Source organism: Aotus nancymaae, unplaced genomic scaffold (genome assembly GCF_030222135.1).
Source record: "Aotus nancymaae isolate 86718 unplaced genomic scaffold, 86718_ANA_hifiasm-v0.15.2.pri h1tg000048l, whole genome shotgun sequence".
Lineage (NCBI taxonomy): Eukaryota > Metazoa > Chordata > Mammalia > Primates > Aotidae > Aotus > Aotus nancymaae.
Window position 1 is genome coordinate 6,402,912 of NW_026988462.1, and position 21,943 is coordinate 6,424,854.

The 21,943-nt window shown below is 39.6% G+C and overlaps 1 protein-coding gene across 2 annotated transcripts in view; it reads left to right on the top strand.

Annotated features, from left to right (window-relative positions):
- Window positions 1-15,639, top strand: part of DCT (dopachrome tautomerase) — a 43,131-nt gene extending 27,492 nt beyond the window's left edge. For both annotated transcript variants that reach the window (XM_064362234.1, XM_064362235.1), the window contains 2 exons: window positions 8,689-8,890; window positions 12,818-15,639. In XM_064362234.1, the coding sequence (XP_064218304.1) occupies window positions 8,689-8,890; window positions 12,818-12,996 (381 nt within the window). In that variant the 3' untranslated portion in view covers window positions 12,997-15,639. The remainder of the gene's footprint in view (window positions 1-8,688; window positions 8,891-12,817) is intronic.
- The last annotated feature ends 6,304 nt before the right edge of the window (window positions 15,640-21,943 follow it).

The window sequence follows — 21,943 nt, forward strand, 5'->3', positions numbered from 1 at the left end:
CCAACATGGTGAAACCTCATCTCTACTGATAATACAAAAATTAGCTGGGTGTGGTGGTGGGTGCCTGTAGTCCCAGCTACTTGGGAGGCTAAGACAGGAGAATCGCTGGAACCCAGGATGTAGAAGTTGTAGTGAGCCAAGATTGTGCCATTGTGCTCCAGCCTGGGCAACTGAGCAAAACTGAGTCTCAAAAAAAAAAAAAAAGAAGTGAAGTCCGGCATCTTTTCATACATTAAAAAAACACATCCATTTGCATCTCCTTTTCTGTGATCTGTCTGTTCATAACTTTTGTTTGTGATCATGACTTCTGAAAAAAGAAAAAAAAACCATAAAGATTCCAAAAAAGTTAGAATTAGTGAGAGTAATTTGTTCTCTGTGTACGTGAGTAACAAAATACAACATTCTCTTTTAATATTTTATTTTCCTGGAAAACCTAACAATCTGATCATAAAGATGTATTTTGTAGGTTTTATTAGTTTATGGAAAATGAATGTGATCACTGAAAACATATTCGGCCTCCAGAACAGTACCTGGTACTTAGTTGATTCTCCATACATTTTGTGAGGAGAGTGTCCTATTATTGTACACCTATTCTGTGATGGTCCCTATGTGAGATGTCATGCAAAGCTCGTCTTTTAAATGAACAAAATCGTGTATGGTAAACTACTCTCCTTGTTTTAAACACAGGGAAAATAAAGTTTAGAGAGGCTAAAAAATGTGTCAAGGTCACACCAACCAGTAAGTGACTGAGTGGAGATTTATAAAAATAGTTTCCAGCTGGGTGCGGTGGCTCATGCCTGTAATCCCAGCACTTTGGGAGGCTAAGGCAGGTGGATCACAAGGTCAGGAGTTTGAGACTAGCCTCACCAACACGGTGAAACCATGTCTCTACTGAAAATACAAAAATTACCTGGGTGTGGTGGCGGGCACCTGTAATCCCAGCTACTCAGGAGGCTGAGGCAGGAGAATCATTTGAAACTGGGAGACGGAGGTTGCAGTAATCTGAGACTGTGCCACTGCACTCCAGCCTGGGTGACAGAGTGAGACTCCGTCTCAAAAAAAGAAAAGAAAAGTTTCCTATTTCAAAAATCTCCCCGTGTTCAATCTTTCAACTACAATTTTGTCTTTTGTCAGTTCAGATAATTCTTAACTCAGTCTCTTCACAATTGCTTTAATTATAGCTGAGGAAATTAAGTCCTGTTAGATCATATTAATAGGAATTAACACTAATTGGGGAAGGGCAGATCTGAATAATTTTGCATGGCCTTTGAAATGATAGTCATTGGTTTTATCATGAACATGTGTTTATGCTTTTTAAATGCCATGTTTACTTATTTAATATAGTTTTTAAACAGCAGGTATACAGTTACTACCTCCTAAGCAGCATAACATCTTGATGAGTTTTATAAGAGTTGAGGTATCAGAGAGGGTATCTGGACCCCTCTCTTGTTCCCCAGGGTGGCAGGATTTCTATGGACTAGGCTTGGGGCTGGCTTGTTTTCTTTAATTTCACAGGTGCTAAATGTCACCTGAATGGGTTCTCTTCAACTCTAGACTTTATATAAGGATAAATGCATACTCTACTGAGAAGAACTAAAGCTACAAATTATATGTAACTCATTCTTGATAAAGTACGAATATAATGACAAACTACAACTTACATACAAATATAAGATGGTTCTAGCATTGAACTGAGTTCCTCTCGCCTAGTGTTTTCATGATTCTGTAGCCACGAACGGCCTGGGAGGTAGCTTATTCTCTATCTAGAATCTCTTCTAGCATCACCTTGGTTCTGTCTCTCCAACCTGTAATGTCAGCTTATGATGCATGTTGAACTGGTCAATTCTTTTAAAGTTGACCTAGCAGAATCTTCCTGTAGTCCTCTCCATCTGTTCAGAGTTTAATTCTTGAAGAATAAGCTTTTTTTCTCAAGGGTTTAGAATTGGCATTTCTAATTCTCTTGATATTTCTTTTTGTATGCATGCTGTTAGAGCTTGTATATTGTGTACATTTTTACACACGTATAATATACAAGGCTATCATACAAGTCTGTGTAGGAGGATGTGTTCCTTATATAACTCCTCCAAAATGCCTGAGAAAGACTTTGTTTTGCCCGCTCAGGGTGCTATAAAAGAATGGGTAAGGAAACATAGGGAGAGAAAATTATAGCAAAATGGGAAACATGCACCACCTTGCTGCACCCTGCCTGGAAGATGCTGTTATTGCTCCAATGTCTTTTTTTTCCTTCTTCTGTGACTGGGTCCTAGTCCATTCAGGCTGCCCAAACAAAAATACCAGAGACTGTGTGGCTTAAACAACATTTATTTCTCACAGTTCTGGAGGCTGGGAGGTTGGAGATCAAGGCACTAGCAGATTCAGTGTGTGGTGAGGAGCTTCTTCCTGGCTCACAAAGGCCATTTTCTTGCTTGTCCTCACATGGCTCAAGGGAAAAGGAGCTCTCTGGATCTCTTTAGTAAGGGCACTAATTCCATTCATGAGAACTCCATCCTTGTGGCTTAATTATTCCCCAAAGGCCCCATTTCCTATTATCATCACATTGGGGTTGGGATTTGAAAATATGAATTTGTCGGGGGGACACACACATTGAGTCCATAGGAGACTGTTTCTCGTCTGTCACTGAAATATTCTCTCTGTGTAGTACCCACCTCATTGTGGCAGAGCTTAGATAATTAAATAGAGGCTTGGGTGTTGTTTAACCATTTCATGTCTATTACATATGGCCTATTTAGGGCAATGTGAAACCAGCATCCCAATTATGTGTGTTTTCAAATCCTTGGTAGAACAAGACAATTATAAATATTTCCCTAAAATAACAAGCATGATGAAATATGTTTTTAGAAATTACCATTAAGAATTCTCTCGTTTAAAAATTCTGACCCAACTTTTTAAAGTATGCCTTCTACTTTAAGTTTTAGATTAGAGTTCCTGTATGGACCTGTGTATGTTCCCGTATGGACCTGGTATCTGTTATGTGGCTTTTAAGTGATCACATTTGAATTGTCACTTAGTTCTGACTCTCAGAGGACCAGAGCAATAGCATGTCACCACAATAAGATCTGGTCTGATGACACAGGATGCTTTCTGGGCAGTAATGCACGAACTCAAGTGGTGAAAGCTACAGTGTGCTGGTCTTTAATGATGTAGACGCATCTTTGCAGCCAGCCTCATATTTCCATGGTTCCTTTCTTCAGATGCAGAAGCTTTTCTTATTTCATCAGAGTGGTGGGAATCCGAATTTATAGTCATCTAAGCTAAGGCCCTTTGATAGTAACTCTGTCCTCCAATGAGCTGGAAAAAAGAAAGCACACTTTCTTGTATTTTATTTTCTTTATGCCCACAGGTGCAACATAAGTTGATTGATTACTTTCTTCTGCACAGGTTACATTAAAAAATTTTACCTTGAAAGCCTATGTAATCACATTTTTTTTCAATATGGCCTCTACTTTGAAATTCAGTGTTTTTTTCCCCTTTCTGTACCTATCCTCATTTTGTTGGAAAAAGATAGGTTTATATACTATAATTTGGAACCTCATTTCTGAAGTACTCAATTTCTAAAACAAAACCATGGCTATGTAGCCCTCGAGCAGATGAAAGGAACCAATGATACACATTTATTTATTTATTGAGATGGAGTCTCACTCTATGGTCCAGGCTGAAGTGCAGTGGCATGATCTCGGCTCACTGCAGCCTCCACCTCCTGGGTTCAAGTGATTCTCCTGCCTCAGCCTCCTGAATAGCTGGGATTACAGGTGCCCACCACCACACCCAGGTAATGCTTTGTATTTTTAGTAGAGATGGGTTTTCACCCTATTGGCTAGGCTGGTCTCAAACTCTTGACCTCAGGTGATCCACCTGCCTCAGTCTCACAAAGTGCTGGGATTACAGGTGTGGGCCAGCATGCCCGGTCCAATGATGTACTTTCATTTAACTTCTGCTTTTGCTTCCTACCCTCAAATGACATTTGACCCTTTACAGAGATATTAACTGAGCTCATTTTAAACTTGTATCTAACAAAGATACAATTAATTTCTCAAGAGCAATTCAAGATATCTTATTGAGGAATGACGTCCACAATTTTAACAAAACTACCTTTTCCTTTTAGCTTGTAGATGTGTTATTGCTTGCAGCATTTTGTTCATTGTATTCTTTGCATTTTCTCAGCACAAACTTTAAAAACACCTTACATTTTATAAATTGGGCACCCTGTATATAGTTCTTACTGGAGCTTTGTTGTTGTTGAGACAGGATCTAGCTCTGTCACTCAGGTTGGAGTGCAGTGGCACAATCATAGCTCACTGTAGCCTTGACTTCCAAGGCTCAAATGATCCTCCCATCTCAGCCTCCTGAGTAGCTGGGACCATAGGCGCACACTACCATGCCTAGCTAATTTTTAAATTTTTGTAGAAATGGGGTCTCTCTCTCTCTTGCCCAAGCTGGTCTCAAACTCCTGGGTTCACGCGATTCTCTTGCCTCAGCTTCCCAAAGTGCTGGGATTGCAGGCATGAACCACTGTGTCCAGTCTTACTACAGTATTTATTGTATGTTTTATAGCCCTCTTGAGATCTACAGTTTCAATTTCTTCTTATTATTTTCCCCTATTTTAAAAAAAATCTCTCCAGATTATTAATTGCTTTAGAATCTTGTCTTCTCCTTTATTATTTACAGACTTCCCTGGGTGAATTATGATACTTTCTGTAAGTTATTTGCCCTTACAGCACTGAATCTGCATCTTCATTATGTCCTGATAGCCTCTTGTCTCTGTCGTCACAATTTGATCTCTGACTTGAACTCAGACAGTATCTAAAAGTTCATAGTTTAGGATTCATAGATCAAACTATACTCTTTCTGCATTGTTAAGATTTGAGAATATGTCTTCGAAATCAATTTTTCTTATTCTAGTTGGTTCTGAAGGTTGTAATACAGTGTGGTGGTGTAGAGCAAGGGTCCCCAACTCCTGGGCCATGGACCCGTACTGGCCTGTGGCCTCTTAGGAACTGGGCCGCACAGCAGGTGAATGGTAGGTGATTGAGCATTATGGCTTGACCTCTGCCTCCTGTTAGATCATCAGCATTAGATTCTCATAAGGGAATCTAACCCTATTGTGAACTGCGCCTGAGAGGGATCTAGGTTGCAAACCTTATTGTGGCAACCCTATTGTGAACTGTACCTGGGAGGGATTTAAGTTGCACACTCCTTATGAGATTCTAACTAATGCCTAATTATCTAAGGTGGAACAATTTCATCCTAAAACCATCTCCCTGCCCACTTCCTGCCCCCAGTCTGTGAGAGTTGTCTTCCACAAAAACCAGTCGCTGGTGCCAAAAAGGTTGGGGAGCGCTGGTGTACGTGGATTAAGAACTCTCACTTTAGAACCAGACTTCCTGGGTTCAAATTCTTACTCTACCATATATTAACTGTGTGACCTTAGGTAAGTTGCTTAACACTTTTGTGCCTTATATACCCCATCTATAAAGCAGGGTAATAATGTTATAGGCTGAATTGTACCCCGCCCCCCACACACAAAAATTCATATGTCAAAGTCTTACTAGCTAGTAACTCAGAATGTTACCTTGTTTGGAAATAGGATCGTTGCAGATGTAGTTTGTTACATTAAAATGTCCCTGATCTAGTGTGAGTTGTGTCCCTATAAAAAGGGAAAATTTGGACATAGAGACTCGTCCACAGGGAGAACACTACATGAGGGTGAAGACGGAGATCTACAAGGCAAAGAATGCCAAAGATTGTCAGCAAAGCCCGAAAGGGTAGGAGTGAACCTGGAACACATTTTCCCTCACAGCGCTTAGAAGGAACCAACCCCACTGACATCTTAGTCTTGGACTTCCAGCTGCCTAGAAGTGAGACACACTGTCTCCAGCTGTAAGACAAATGCCTGTTGTCTAAGCCACCCAGTCTGTAGTACTTTGTTACAGTAGCCTGAGCAAACAAATGATATCCACCAAATCAGGGTGTCTGAGGATTCAATATGTCATTATGGGTAATAGTATTTGACATTGAGCAAACACTAATAAATATTCATTAATTTACTTATCAGAAAGTGCTAGTCATGTGCCACATGGATTCCTAAATGCCCAGCTCTTCATTGGCTGTATGTATAGTGTGTGTGAATTCAGAGGTGCTTCCAGGCCCTACCCACCTGCAAAATGCAAGTTCCTTCATTTTTCTTCCATAAGTCCTTGTCCCAAGTTAATAATAGTACTGATGGTATAGTCATAGTGATAGCAACCACTGAATAACTGTTTCCTACAAGAAAGGCACTGTGTGCTCAGTGCCTAATGTATATTATCTTCTCTACCTTCCCACTGCCATGTTGTTGTTGTCCACTGTTGAGGTTTACAGACCTCCGTGATCCTGGATTATCAGCTCCACAGGCTGTGTTTTATTCATCTCAAGCTGCATCACTACCTTCCTTTTACCACCACTGCCTTCTCATTGTCTGTCTGGGTCTCTTAGCTTCCCTCCAACCCAGTGGGGTAGCAGTGTGGAGAAGTCTCAGGCCTGACATTCCATCTGTTCTCCTGCCTGGAACTCAGAAGGAGCCAGGAGAAGGGGGTGGCATCCCTAGTCTCCCCAATACTGAGGAAGAATGGGGCTCTTCCCATTTTACCCCTTCCTTTCTCCCCTGCCTCCAGAAATGGACCACTTCTGCGTGGGGCAGTGGGTCCCAGTTCAGCTCACACTGAGAATTTAAGAACTACAAACAAAATGTCTATTAAAGTTTGTGTCTCCAAACAAGAGAAGGGGACCATGGAACTCCCTTCCTTGGGCTTTTTTCCTTTATTGTGCTTATCCGTTGCTGCATAACAGATCACCCAAACACTCAGTGGCTTGAAGGTGACCATTTCATTTCTCACCATTTCTGTGGGTCAGGAATTTTGGAAGGGCTTGACTAGGCAGTGCTAGCTTAGCATCTTTCGGTGCAGTTGTAGTCAGATGGTGATAGGTGTTGGAGGAATCACAGCTGCGGACTGTGGACTGGCCCGCCATCTGTTTTTCTTCCTGAAATCTTGAGCCTCCCCATTATGGTCACTCTATATGAGTTGGTTTGGGCTTCCTCACGACATGGCTGCCTCAGGGTAGCTGGACTGCTTATTTGATGGTTCAGGGCTCAGACACAAGATAGAAGCTGCAACACACTTTATGATTTAACCTTGAAAGTCACAAAAGGTCACTTCTGCTGCATTTTATTGGTTATATAAGAGTCAGAAACTCACCAAGTTTCAAGGGAAGCCCAGTTGAAGCCAACCTTCGACGAGGGAGTGGCAAGATTCCAGAAACGCATTGAAACTAACATTGTGTGGCCTTCTTTGGAAAATATATTTTTGTACATCCCTAGACACTCTGTTTACTTGCACAAACTGTTTATGTAAATAAAGCTGCATGACACTGTCATCAGCCTACACATAGCTAGTAAACATTGACTCCATCCAGGTTGTATGCGAAGCCTGAGACTTCAAAGGTGAAAAGTCCTTATCTGAGACCTTAAGGAGTTAGGGACTTATTAGGGGAAATTGATATATAAACAACAAGTTACAGTATCATTTGATCAGTAAATGAGGTACAGGGTACAGTGGTGAATGGAGGAATGAATACATTGAATAAGTATTTACTGAAATAAGTACCTCCTTTTCTCCATGTGAGACACCCTGGGGTGACAAGCTCTGGGGATCCAGGGAGAATGAAAAAAAGACACTGCCCCTGAGCTCCTTCAACTTACTGTCCAGGAAGGAACGAGGAACTCTAACTGTGAGCATCAAGGTGGGGCTGAATTCTCATATGAGTATCATGTTACAAAATCAAGGCTATCAATGTGGAAATTTTACTGTTAATATATTTAAACATATAGTAATTGGTAGATTTTAAAAGGACTTTAATGGCTTCCTTGAGAAAATGGAAATGAGCACTTTGTGCATTACATTTTTAGACTTTCTTTTGCTGGCATAACACCAAGAATTCAAGTGAGAGGTTATGAAATGAGTAGATAGAAGAGTATTCCTGGTGAGAAAAATTTACTGTTCCTTTATAGTATAATATTGATACTTATCTGAAATGCTTGGGACCAAAAGTGTTTGGAATTTTGAATTTTTTCAGATTTTGGAATACTAGCATTATACCAGTTAAGCATCCCAAATCCAAAAAAATCCAAAATGCTCCAATGAGCATTTCCTTCGAGTATCATGTTGGCATTCAAAAAGTTTCAGATTTGGGGGCATTTCAGATTTTAAATTTTCAGATTCAGGATACTTGACCTGTGAACGCAACCTTGTCTTTTTCTCCTGTTAAACCAAATAATCTCAATACTAGAACATATATCTTATCATACTTGCCTTTTTCTGAATTTCATAATTAACACATATATGTTGAAGGCCTCAAACTTTCATTCTGCAACCAATGTTAAATCCAACATGAACTTTCATTTCATTTGCTCACTTGACAAAGGGGTTTATAATCCTGCTTGGAGAGATAGGTCCATACATCGTTGAAAACTTAACTAAAAAATGCTAATGTGTATTCCATTAAGGCTGGATTGGGTATACAGAAGATCCCATGTCCAGATAAAGTCATTCCACTTTAGAGAAAGCTCCAGTCAGGTTGGTGTGATTGGAACAGACAGATTCATGTTAAACACTGTGCTCCACTGCCTTGCAGGTTCTTCATTCCTTTACTGATGCCATCTTTGATGAGTGGATGAAAAGATTCAATCCTCCTACAGATGCCTGGCCTCAGGAGCTGGCACCTATTGGTCACAATCGGATGTACAACATGGTTCCTTTCTTCCCTCCGGTGACTAATGAGGAACTCTTTTTAACTGCAGACCAACTTGGCTACAGCTATGCCATTGAGCTGCCAGGTAACTAACACAACTTTTAAATGGGTGATTCATTCATCTTCTAAAGGAGCTAGCTTTCTTTCTTTTTAATGTAAACCATGATCTTTAACTGAAGCTTTCAGGTCTAGTTAAGTTTGTTGACCATTTTTCTAGCATATATGTATTTAGCCAAACAAGCCTTTAAATTACCAATTAAACATCGGAGGCCAGGCATGGTGGCTCACGTCTGTAATCCCAGCACTTTGGGAGGCTGAGGTGGGCACATCACCTGAGGTCAGGAGTTTGAGACCAGCCTGATCAACATGGAGAAACCCCATCTCTACTAAAAATACAGGCATGGTGGCACATGCCTGTAATCCCAGCTACTTGGGAGGCTGAGGCAGGAGAATCTCTTGAACGCAGGAGGTGGAGGTTGTGGTGAGCCGAGATCACGCCATTACACTCCAGCGTGGGCAACAAGAGCAAAACTCTGTCTAAAAATAAATCAGAAAGGGACTAATGAGCTGATTCTTGTTTTAGAAAACTCAAAGTTTTTAATAGGTCTTATTGCACAGAGGAATTATATACTCTTACACCTGACTTGATAATTCTCTCTGAATTAATTGGATTAATAGAAAACCACCCTATGGTTGTTTGAAATCTCTAACCAATGAAGTAAAAATGAACTAGCGACATTGTACAGAAACTAGCTGGATTTAGAGATTATTCCTTGAGGGCAGGACTGGGATTGGGGTGAGGAAAGTACAACATTTGCCTTGAGGACAAAATTCAAGGGGAGGCCAGAAAACTCTGTACTCAAGGAAAGTAATAATATAATATATATTTTAGAAAATGAAAATTAATGCAAAAAACAGTGAATAATAATACACCGTCAAAATTTTGAATAAAGGCAGATTTTGTTTGTTTTGCACATCCACATCATCTTCTAAGTGAATCAGTCATTTCCAGTTTAGCCCGTACCACCCCCGATGTCAGGTTTGTAAGGGTTGTCCTTGATTGGCCTACCAGCAGATTGGTCTACATGGGACTCTGTGTGTATGTTTCATTAGCTACTGTTCTTAAAGTCATGTTTTAAGGTTGTGGATTTTTTTATTAACTTTTCCCACTTGGTTCAACATATAGGAGGATATTTTGATAAGTATATACAGGGCACATATTTTTCTTTTTGGCCCAGGCCCCAATATGGCTCCACAATGCCATTTAAAGAATCTTAGGAACCTGGCAACATACTGAGATATGTCTCTACTAAAATTCAAATAACATTAGCCAGGCATGGTGGTGCATGCCTGTAATTTCAGCTACTCAGGAGGTTGAGGTGAGAGAATCACTTGAGCCCAGGATGTAGAGGCTACAGTGATCCCTGTTTGTGCCACTGCACTCCAGTCTGGGCAACCGAGTGAGACCCTGTTTCAAAAAATAATAATAATTTTAAAAAAACTTAATCAAGAAGCTGAAAATCACACAGCCTATCTACCCAAAGCCTCAGCCTAAAAGGTAATCAAGATGATTTCAGAGCTCAATCTCTCTCTCTCTCTGACCTGAGTCTTTCAAGCCTGGTTGTAGTGGGATGCTGGAACAGAGGATGACCTCGAATTAAGAGCCTAGGTACAGAAGGCCTTAGATGCCAGGCAGAAACCCCAATAAGATACCACCTCACACCCACTGGAATGACTACTATCAAAAAAATTGAAAATAACAAGTGTTGCTGAGGCTGCAGAGAAGTTGGAATCCTTGTGTATTGCTGGTGAGAAGGTAAAATGGTGCAGCCACTCTGGAAAACAGTATGGGGATTCTTAAAAACAAATTGAACAAAGAATTACCATATGACCCAGCAATTACACTTCCGGGTATACCTAAAAGAACTGAAAGCAAGGTCTAGAAGAAATATTTGCACACCCACGTTCATAGCAGCATTATTCACAATAGCCAAAAGGTAGAAGCAACCCAAGGGTCCATCAGTGGATGAATGAATAAACAAAATGTGGCATATACATACAATGGAATATTATTCAGTCTCAAAAAGGAAGGAAATTCTGATACATGCCACAACATGGATGAATCTTGAGGACATTAAGCTACGTTTAATAAGCCAGACATGAAAGGACAAATATTGCATGGCTCCACTTATATGAGACTATGAGATAATCAAATTTATAGAGGCAGAAGACGGGTGGTTACCAGGGGTTGGGAGGGGAGAACGTTTGGTGGGCACAACGTATCAGTTTTGCAAGATGAAAAAATTCTGGGAATGGATGGTGGTATGATGGTCGCACAATAATGTGAATGTACTTAATGCTACTGCACTGCATATTTAAAAATGGTCAAGGGGCCAAATTTATGTTACATGTATGTTACCACAATTTCTAAAACATAATTTTTTAAAAAGCTAGGCAGAGGGCCGGGCGCGGTGGCTCATGCCTGTAATCCCAGCACTTTGGGAGGCCGAGGAGGGTGAATTATAAAGTCAAGAGATTGGGACCATTCCGGCCAATGTGGTGAAACCCCATCTCTACTAAAGATACAGAGATTAGCTGGGCATGGTGGCACACGCCTGTGGTCCCAGCTCCTCAGGAGGCTGAGGCAAGAGAATTGCTTGAGCCTGGGTGGCAGTTGCAGTGAGCCAAGATCTCGCCACTGCACTCCAGCCTGGCGACAGAGTGAGACTCTGTCTCAAAAAAAAAAAGGTAGGCAGAGGATTTGGATAATAGCAAAAGGCAATCATTTTTGGGTCTTGAACAGAAATGGCAGAATAAAAATATCTGTATTTTAAGAAGGTGAAGTTGGCAATAGGTGCTGCTGGATTGAAGCAGGAGGAGAAAGATTAAAATCCTCTTGGAGGAATCCCATCGGGACAGGTCAGGTCGTCCTGTGGGATTGGAGAAAAAGGACTAGAAAGAGAATCTTATATTTAGGTGAGTGTAAGGTATAGAATAAATTCAGAGGAGCTGAATTTAAGAACAGTTGGCCAAAGAGAAGAGAATTTTTAAAGAAATGACAAATAGGCATACGTATACTAAACATGAAATTCGGTCAGGTGTGGTGGCTCACACCTGTAATCCCAGCACTTTGGGAGGCCAAGGCAGGTGGATCACCTGTGGTCAGGAGTTTGAGACCAGCCTGGCCAATGTGGTGAAACCCTGTCTCTACTAAAAGTACAAAAATTAGCTGGGCATGGTGGCAGATGCCTGTAATCCCAGATACTCAGGAGGCTGAAGCAGGAGAATCACTTGAACCCAGGAGGTGGAGGGTGCAGTGAGCTGAGATCGCACCACTGCATTCCAGCCTGGGCAAAAGAGCGAAACCCTATCTCAAAAAAACAAAACAAAACAAAACAAAACAAAACAAAAACAACAAAAAATGAACTTCATTAATTTTGTGGAAGAGTGCTTATAACATATATTTGAGTAGATTGGATTTATCATGTGGGAGATTTAGATTTTATTCACAACTATTTGAATGGGTGTAAATATCACCTGCATCGGGTATCGAACGTCTCCTGTTATAATAACCAGTCGGATCCCTCTCACAGGTTTATCATCCTATAAAAAAGTTTGAGACAATAGCAGAATTTCTCCACCGGAAGGTTGTATATTTTGCAGTTCCCTAGATGCCATTTTAGCATGCACTTTTACAAATGAGTTTCTAACTCACAAAAGTAGTTACATTCTTCCTTTGAGGGTTTCTTCCGCATAAGCATTTATTGTAACAAATTTTTAAAATGCAATAAGCTGTATCTAAGTAATGGGATGCCATTTCCGACTTCTCCAAGAAAAACAATTGTGGATATGATAAATGGTGAGAAAGGAGAAGATAAATTTTAGTCTAGCAAGAGTAGTTTTGCTTTATCAACAAAAAAGCATGAGAAAGGCAAATGTGCTTACTCTTTTTCTCTTCTGAAAGTATTCAGCTGATGAAAATCCTGACTGGGACCCTTCTCTTCTGCTTTAGTTTCAGTTGAAGAAACTCCAGGTTGGCCCACAACCCTCTCAGTGGTCATGGGAACGCTGGTGGCTTTGGTTGGTCTTTTTGTGCTCCTGGCTTTTCTTCAATATAGAAGACTTCGAAAAGGATATACACCCCTAATGGAGACACACTTAAGCAGCAAGAGATACACAGAAGAAGCCTAGGGTGCTCTCATCCCTTACCCAAGAGAAGAGGCTGGCCAAGCCATACATAGTTCTGTTGCTGACAATAAAGGAACGAATCCTCACTGTTCCTTTTTGAGTTGACGATCTTTGACATAAGTTCTTCTACAGTGATAATGACCTCATTCAGAAGATGCTTAGCTATAGTTTCCACTTTGCTTGTTTGTTTAACAAACCCAAACTAAAGTGCTTGGTACTACCTCTATCTTCAAATAAAGGTAGACCTGACAATTTGTGGTATCTGATAATAATTGCCCATATTAAGCCTCCTCCTGTTCTGAAAGTGTTTTAAAAGACAAACAAAAAATCCCAAAATATTGATCCAGGGAAGTCATTTACATTTGCAGATCAGTGCAATTTGAGACCTGGCCAAGACCATGCGTCAATCTTTCTTAGCCCCAGTGTCTTTATTGGTGATGGCATGAAGGTGGGAGGTGGGAGGTGTTAGATGAATCTCCAGGATTTCTTTTAATTATAAACATCTCTGCTTCTAGGCACCCTCCTGATTATCTTCCTTGGGCTTCTTTTTCTTTTCTCTATCTTTTCCTTTCCAGCTTAGAAGATGAGAATTAGCCTTATTTTCTATATAGGATGAAGAATGACTAAATGAAGGATTAACTCTGCTCTATAGTGTAAATTTGATTTTACGGATTTTACTTAAAATCTGCAATTTTAAACAGTAGACCTATATTACAGGATTCAATAGCTGGATACACATTGATGCTATAGTGATAAATAGAGAAGATAATAAAATTATAGAGCTTCCTGGTGACTTGATATACTATTCTAAACCTATTAATAAATATAGAATTACTCTTTCCAAGGAAGGCTGACTGAAGGCTGGCAAGACTATAAACCTGAACATGAGACAATCTGACTTGAGTCCCATTACTCTGAGGTCTCTTTGGCTAATTCTGAACCAATTTCTTTGCTAGGTAGCCCCAGACGAAAAATTATTCCTACATAATGCACTTGGCATATTTTTAAGCACTGATGTTAGATTCATCAATGCTGCAGTATACTCACAGTTACTTATGAATGCTGATCAATTAAGTCTTATCATTTGGAAGCAAACCATCTGTACAAAACATGACAATTCAGAATTAAGTGGTTATGTTCTGCTATACAATCATCAGATCATGAGAAATAAGAATGAGGCAATCTTTACTACGATGTTCAGACTTATCATGATGGGCCCCACTTCACAGAAGTTAATGGCTCTTGAGATTTTCAGACAAATTTCATCTGCTCATATCTGGTATCTGTGCATCAGGAGTGAGACTGAAGTTCTAGGGCGTGGTTTGTCTGTCGGGGCCTCTCTCTACTGGAATGAATGTCCGTAAAGAATGGGTGTTAAGAGGGCCCTGGAGCTGCCTTCTACATAAGGGAGGTCCAGAGGTTGCAAGATTCACCAAGAACCAGTTTACCCCTGCAGTAGGATTGGTAAAGGCAGATAAATGGACGAAGCCCAATTGGAACTGAATTTGAGTTTGAATCTCATAAAGTTACAGGTGCATCTGAGAGCATGCTCAGTGGTGAAGATCAAGATAGCCCGGAGTCCTTCTTGGGCGTAAAGCCCTGCTTGGGCTTTTTAGCCACAGCCATATGCATACCTCCCAATTCCTGTCATTAACAATATTCATGGAAAATACAGCACTGTATCTTTCACATGCTCCATTCTGGAAGGTTTATGTTCTGAGCTCAGGATAGTTGGGGAACACATTTTAAAATCTTGCTTTTAAACCAAAAGATAAATATTTTAAAATAAAGATATAATTGTGCATGGTACATATGTTCCTGAAAAGTGATGTATAAATCAATGATATGTTGAAAGCACCAGGAGAAATTACTTTTTATAGGTGAACTATTATGAATAATTATATAAAGCAAATAACCACCTCTAGCTTATCTTTCAGGTATGTCAGAATTCTCATATATCATATTCTCATAAGATTTGGTTAAAGCAAGATCTGTCTTAGGTAGAAAAAAATAGTAATCAATTATACTTAGCTACTTTTATCTATAGTGTGGGCAACTTTTTACTATTGTGTTTTATAATGTCTTCCTAAGAGAAATAATTTCCTAATTTTGTAGTTCGTGTAAGACAAATAGAATTTTCTAGCATTTTCTGACCTTTCAGTAAATTAATTAGGAATGCATTTTAACAAATATTAAGGTAGGATAAACCAACAGAATAAAAAGTTGGTATTTACATTGAATATAATGCAAATAAACTCAGAAAATGTCACCAAATACTTTGACCTATATTTCTCAATGATGGGGGAAGAATTCAACCTTGAAGAAAATGAACAGATCGCTTTATGATCACATCTTCAGTATTAGAAAAACTGCATGTATGATTTTAATAGATATGCTTTTTATAAAGCTAACATTCAGAAATGGGATAAAATGCAGTAACATCTTTCCTTTGTGCATTAAATTTCCTTCTAATCCTAAAATCCTTAGATGTTAATTTGTGCATTAAATTCTCTTCTAAAATTCTTTGACATTGTATCTTGCTTAGGATTTAACATTGTTAATTATAATATTTTTAATGATTAGTTTTAATCTCATGTTATTAAGAAGTGAAAACTTATTAAAAAGGAATAAATGATGTTTTGCAGATTATTGTTTGTCTTTTGAGGATTATTGTTTTTTAATTTGTGTGCATCAATTCCCATCTTTTGGGCACTCAATGTGTATATTAAAATATATATACATGTAAAAAAATAATAACCTCAGTCTGAAAAATAATCTCTTAAACTGACATGCTATTTTCTGCTGAGTTTCCAAACAATTGCTATTTTCTGAATCTGTATTGAACAGGTAGAAAGGATAGCCAGTCTTTCCCCAGGTGAAGTTACTTTTGATATCCCCACAATCTAGTGACTAATCCTGGCATAGAAGCTGGTGACTACCTCACGTGACCAACCAGGGAAGAGAGATCCCACAGCAGCTAACTTGGTGATCTCCCAGATAAGCCTTCAAGATGAGACCCCCAGAAGAAGGAAGTTAGAACCAATGTGGTAATGGTTATGTGAGGTTTGCTTCTACATCTAGACTTGGAAGTTCAAGATCAGGTTGTACACCCCTCTGTACAGCTACATAGTCATTATATCAAAGCATCTTGCCTTAAATACTCAGAGAATGTTGGTGGTTGATATACATGCATAAATGAACCAATTCACCCCCAAGAGGAGGTAATTCCTTTCTCTAATGCAATGGCAAAATCTAAGGTTGAAACTCTTTCTATTTCCATAGTGCCTTACTTATCCTGAGTACTTTATAAATATTCTTTGAATGAAAAAATGAATGAATAAACTAATCTCATAGTAGAACTTTTCATTCAGAGCTTCTGACATCTGTTTTAAGATGTACTGCATAAAACATAAGATCCCTGCCATGAAGTTACCATACAACCTATCATTCAGATTCTGAATTGCACATATGCTAGGTAGAATCATACTCTATGCACCTAACACAAGGAGACACTCTTCAGGTATATTTTCTTTCTAGATGCATCTCCTTCCCACCATTGGTAAGCCTTAATTCTACCATTTATAGGGACAAAGACAGAAAGTTAAGTTTTCCACCCACCTCTCCTCTAAGTCCTCACACATTCCATGTTAGGATTCTCCACTGTCTGATATCCTAAAAGCTTTGTTTCAGTAGAAGGAGTTAGCAGGCAAATTATTTAGTCAGGCAAACCAATGCCTCTCTCATACTGATGGACTCAAGCAGCAATTGCTTTAGAAACTCTCCAAAGATGACAATACTTTGACTCTAGCTGTAACAGCAGTTCAAGCTGTAAAAATCCCGTATGAATTTAGTTCTGCTTTGACAAGTCATTTAATGAAATCTTGAAAACCATGTGCAAGAATATTGTAAACTGTAAGTTAAAGTTTTCTAAAACAAAAGAAAGTTAAAAGGTTTCTGTTCAATACTTGCATGCTATAGATAATTTTCACCACAGCTGCATCTGTTTGGGTAGAAAACATTATTAACCCACTGCCCCATCAACTTTAGTCAGACCTCTTAAATCTAATATGACTGAATTTTATCCTTCTTTTAGCCATTTTCTGCTCTTTTGACAGTTTATAAACAAACTAAAATCACAATGGCTCCCAAGTGTAATTGTTTTTGTTGTAATAATTCTAAGTAGAGATGCTAGAGCTTGGCCTTCTTTATTTAAACAACAGATTTCACTGCCAGAGTTATGCACCCTGATTACTCATTCACTTTGTATGTGTTTGAGGGTTTCTGAATTTGCAATTAGTCCAATGACCAATCTTGATTACTAGGGGAGTGAAATTAGGCTTACAATAAAGCAAAACCTGCCCTCTTGTGTTTAATTAGAAAATTGCACAATGTAGTAAAGTTCTTAAAGCTATTTACCTCTACTATGGTTGATTGCCTACCCATAGTGGAAAAAAAGGTGGGAAGGTTTGCCATGAATTCAGAAATCAAAACAGATAAAGTACAACATTTAGAAAGAAATAGTTTCCTACATAGGGTCTCACAGTTCCCCTTTTAATCTGTTTTGAAATATTAAATGTTTACCAGTAAGCCAGAAAAGTTTGGGGGAACATTTCAGGCCACTGGGCAAAACACTTTTAGGTGTGGCAAACACACACAGAATGTAATTTAGTTAAATATTATTTAGATGATCAGGTTGCAGCTGGAAATTGGGGGAACTTATTTTTTCTGTTAAAAACTGTCATCAAGAAGAAAAATTTGGGAAAAGTTTGTAAAACAAATGTTGATCAATGTATTAAAACTATGTATAAATATTTGAACTCAGGTGTGGGTGTGAGCAGTGTCTAAAGATGTCCTTTAGTGTGGAAAATTTGCTTTTCAAAACTATAAACCCACGGTGGCTTTATATTAGGTGATTGAAAAAGAAACTCAAATGATAAAGGAAACAGGGTCTCTCTCTAGTTTTTGTAAACCTTTCCCCTCTAGGGAAATACACAGGTAAAGATTAAAGAGAAACACATGCACATGCCATTTATTTGCTTATTCTGGCTAGTTTTGTTTGTCAGAAAATTGGGGCTCCAATTTTACATCTATGTCCATCTGCTATTATTTTCTGGTGGTTCTCTCTGGAAGAAGATTACAGACCTGATGACAGTCGCTGTTTTTACAGAAAGGAAAGGGAAAAACATAAGTGAAGAAATTGAAGAGTTTTATTTGAAACACATCAAATGATGGCAGAAGATGCAGTCTCCCCTTGAGACGAACCATTAGCTTACTTCCTATTGATACATTATATAGCATGCTTTATTGAAGACCTATTTTCCAATGCAGTCAATGTATTATAATTAAAAAAATTTTTTTTTTTTTTTGAAACAGAGTCTCACTCTGTTGCCCAGGCTGGAGTGCGGTGGTGCAATCTTGACTCCCTGCAGCCTCCGCCTCCTGGGTTCAAGCAATTTTTCAGCCTCAGCCTCCTGAGTAGCTGGGACTACAGGCGTGCACCACCACGCTGGGCTAACTTTTGTATTTTAAGTAGAGATGGGGTTTCGCCATGTTGGCCAGGCTGGTGACCAACTCCCGACCTCAGATGATCCACCTACCTCGACCTCTCAAAATGCTGCAAATACAGGTTTGAGCCACCGTGCCCAGCCCACATATTATTATTTAATAGTACTACTTAAGGTTTCATTTCCAGTATTTTTATTTGCTTTTTCATATAGCAAGCTTTGTCTTGATTATTGCCACTACTCAGTTTTTCCTAACTAAAATTATTTTTGTATTTTGAGTCTTGCATTTCGCATCAAGGAGGTGTGTACAGCAGAAAAATATATGTGTCGGTGCTCTAAGTCATCAGACTTATTTATATGAGCAAATGACTGGTCTTGAAAATAGAAACATAATCTCTATAATTATCCGTGCAGCTAGCTATCACTTCTTTTTCTCTTCTCCAACTGTGGCAAGCACACAACTTTCAGCGTTTCCTAGCTTGAAAAGTCTGATCTGAGCTGCCCCTTTTCTTTTCATTTCAGGCATTTTACAATTCCGAGACACGTAGCATTTTTATAAACTCAAGGTCGCATATCTCTTCTCACTGATGTCCTCTTATCAAGATGCAGGCTTCTTTGTGTTTTTAACATTTTTACTTGAGATATTTCCAACTCTTTGATTCCGTGCTGACTTTAAATCGTTTGCTGTCAGCTACCCCGAGTGCAGATCTGGTGCGTCACGGCTGCCGCTCAGTCTGCGGAGCTCTTGACAGCATTATCAGGCCTCTCCAAGAATCAAAGGGCTCTTGCAATCCAGTAACATGCAAATTTGTTCTTTATCGGCTTTGGTGTGTCACAGCGCACATTTTGCAGCTTAGCGGCACAAAAGCAGGCATGATAAAATCCTTCTGAAGTTGACGGGGTGAGTAATGGGTGTAAATTCATTGTTTTTAAGCAACAGCTACTCACAACATGCAATTATGGTGAACTCACCTTGCAACTAGACGGCTGCCTTAGAGTTGGGTTTCCCCTTGCTAGAGAGATGATACAATTGAATGGCTTTTATCATGGAGTACTCCACTCACCTTTGATGTAGTTGTCAGCAGTAACCCCCCTGCCGCTCTCTGGGTTTGCCCGGGCTTCTGGGTGTCTGCTAACTACACAGCCCCAGGAGAAAACAAAGCCTCCTCTGGGTGCAGCAGCTCTTTCCTGTTTATGTCTGTCAGCTTTCCGGATAGAACTTGTTCCTTTCTTCTGAACACTAAAAATGCCGCAAGAAAATATTAATATCAAAGTTGGAACCACCAATAAGTGACTTGACTTCCCTGCATGAAATCTCTGTAAGATAAGGGTTCTTGGCTCCCAGGAGTAACACGGTCTTTCTTGAGCCCAGTGACGAGTTCGTTTCAATACACTCCGGCACGATTTTCTCTGTAGACATGCGCACCGAGTCTGTGGTCGGAGATGGCTCTCAAGGGCTATTTTCAATGGCAAAGGGGCACTTTGGGAATAAAATATGAACAGGCCTCAGCCGACGTGGAAGTGATACATGTTAGGAGAGTTTTTTTCTTTTTCCTTTTCCTTTTCATTAATTTCTTTTTTTGTGGTAAGAGAAATGTAACATAAAATTTGCCATCTGAACCTTTTTAAAGTGTACAATTGTGTGGCATTCAGTGCATTTTCAATATTGTACAACCATTACCAACATATTTCCAGAACTTTTTCGTCATCCCAGATAGAAACTCTGTATGTACTGTTAAAAGAAAACTTCAGACAAATTACAGTTGTTGGAATTTGAGCAAAAGAATGATTTGTAAATCAGGCAGCCCCTTGAATCACAGTAGATTCAGAGAGACTCCAGGGATGCCTCGTGGTCAGAACAAATTTACAGACAAAAAAAGGAAAGTGATGTACAGGGATCGGAAGCGAGGTACAGGGACAGCTAGATTGGTTACAGGTTGGTGTTGGCCTTATTTGAACACAGTTTGAACGCTCAGCAGTCTATGAGTGATTGAAGTATGGCCGCTAGGATAGGCCAACACTCAGCTCTTGTTACAGACGCATACTCCTAAGTTAGGTTTTCAATCTTGTCTTCCTATTAAGCTAGGTTAGGTTTGTCCACAAGGACTCAAATATAGAAGTACAGAGTCCTTCTCAAGCCACATTTAGTTGGCTTTAACAGTACCTATTAAATGGTAACTCCCTCCCCATGCCTCCTCCCACCAGCCTCTGGCAACCTCCAACAAGGCTTTGGAAGTTTCTCCCATCTCCATCCTGAGACCCTCAGCTCTGTGATTTGGATAGGAATCTAAGTGTCTTAAACCAATTATTCTATTCCAGACCCTTGGCAGTGGTGTCTCAGCCATGAATCTAAAACTGAAAGCTAAACAATGAAAGGCATCTTTGCTGAAAGTTCTGAGAAATGAAGCCCAAAGACCAGATCTCACCCCTGAGTCACACGATATGAAGATGTGAGAGCTGGAATTGTAGCAGCCATCTTACCCGCTAAAGAGTTTGAAGCGGCTACTTTTTAAAAAATTTAATTTAGGCCAGTTTGAGTTGGGGGTTTCTCTTACAAGATAAAGAATCTTAACTAATGAACTCATCTTCAGGGAATGTAAAAAGAAAATGAGGAAACGGAAACATTGGCTTGCTTATTTATTTGTAGACACCATATTCCATGTCGTTAAGTGAGTAAAAAAAATTTTTCTTTGTTCTTTAACGATTGCAAGAAACAGAGTGATGTAGCAATTCACAGCGCAGGATGCCTGCAATTGACAGAAACAGGAGCGTGTAGTAGTTCAGCATGGCCTCTTGAGGCAGACAGAGAACAGGCATTTAAATTCTAGCTCAATCATGTATTTACCATTGTAATCTCTCTTTAACTTGTATTTTCTAACTGCTCTGGACTTTAGTTTCCTTGTCTGCAAAAGGATGTTAAAAATGCCCCTCTTGTTCCATTTACACACACACAGAGGCTGTTGCTAGAATATATTGAGTTAATCCATGTAACTTCTTCAGAACAGTGCCTGTCAGATGGGGTGGTTTAAACAACCGACATTTATTTCTCACAGTTTGGAGGCTGGAAATTCAGGATCAAGATGTTGGTAGGGTTGATTTCTCCTGAGGCTTTTCTTCTTAGCTTGCAGGTAGTCATGCTTCTGCTGCCTCTTCAGTCTCTCCTCTGTGCATCTGCACACGCCTGGCATACTTCTATGTGTCCAACTTTCCTCTTCTCATAGGAACACTGGCCAGATTGGATTAGGACCCATCCCTAATAGCTGCGTTTCAACTTACTCACCTCTTTAAAGGTCCTGGCTCCAAATATGGCTTTTTTTCCTGAGCTGCTGGGGCTTGGGACTTTAACATATGAATTTTGGTGAACACAATTCAGCTTGAAACAGAGAAGTTGCTCAATGAACATTTAGTTTTTTTTTTTGAAGTTTTAGATCTGGGGTTACACGTGC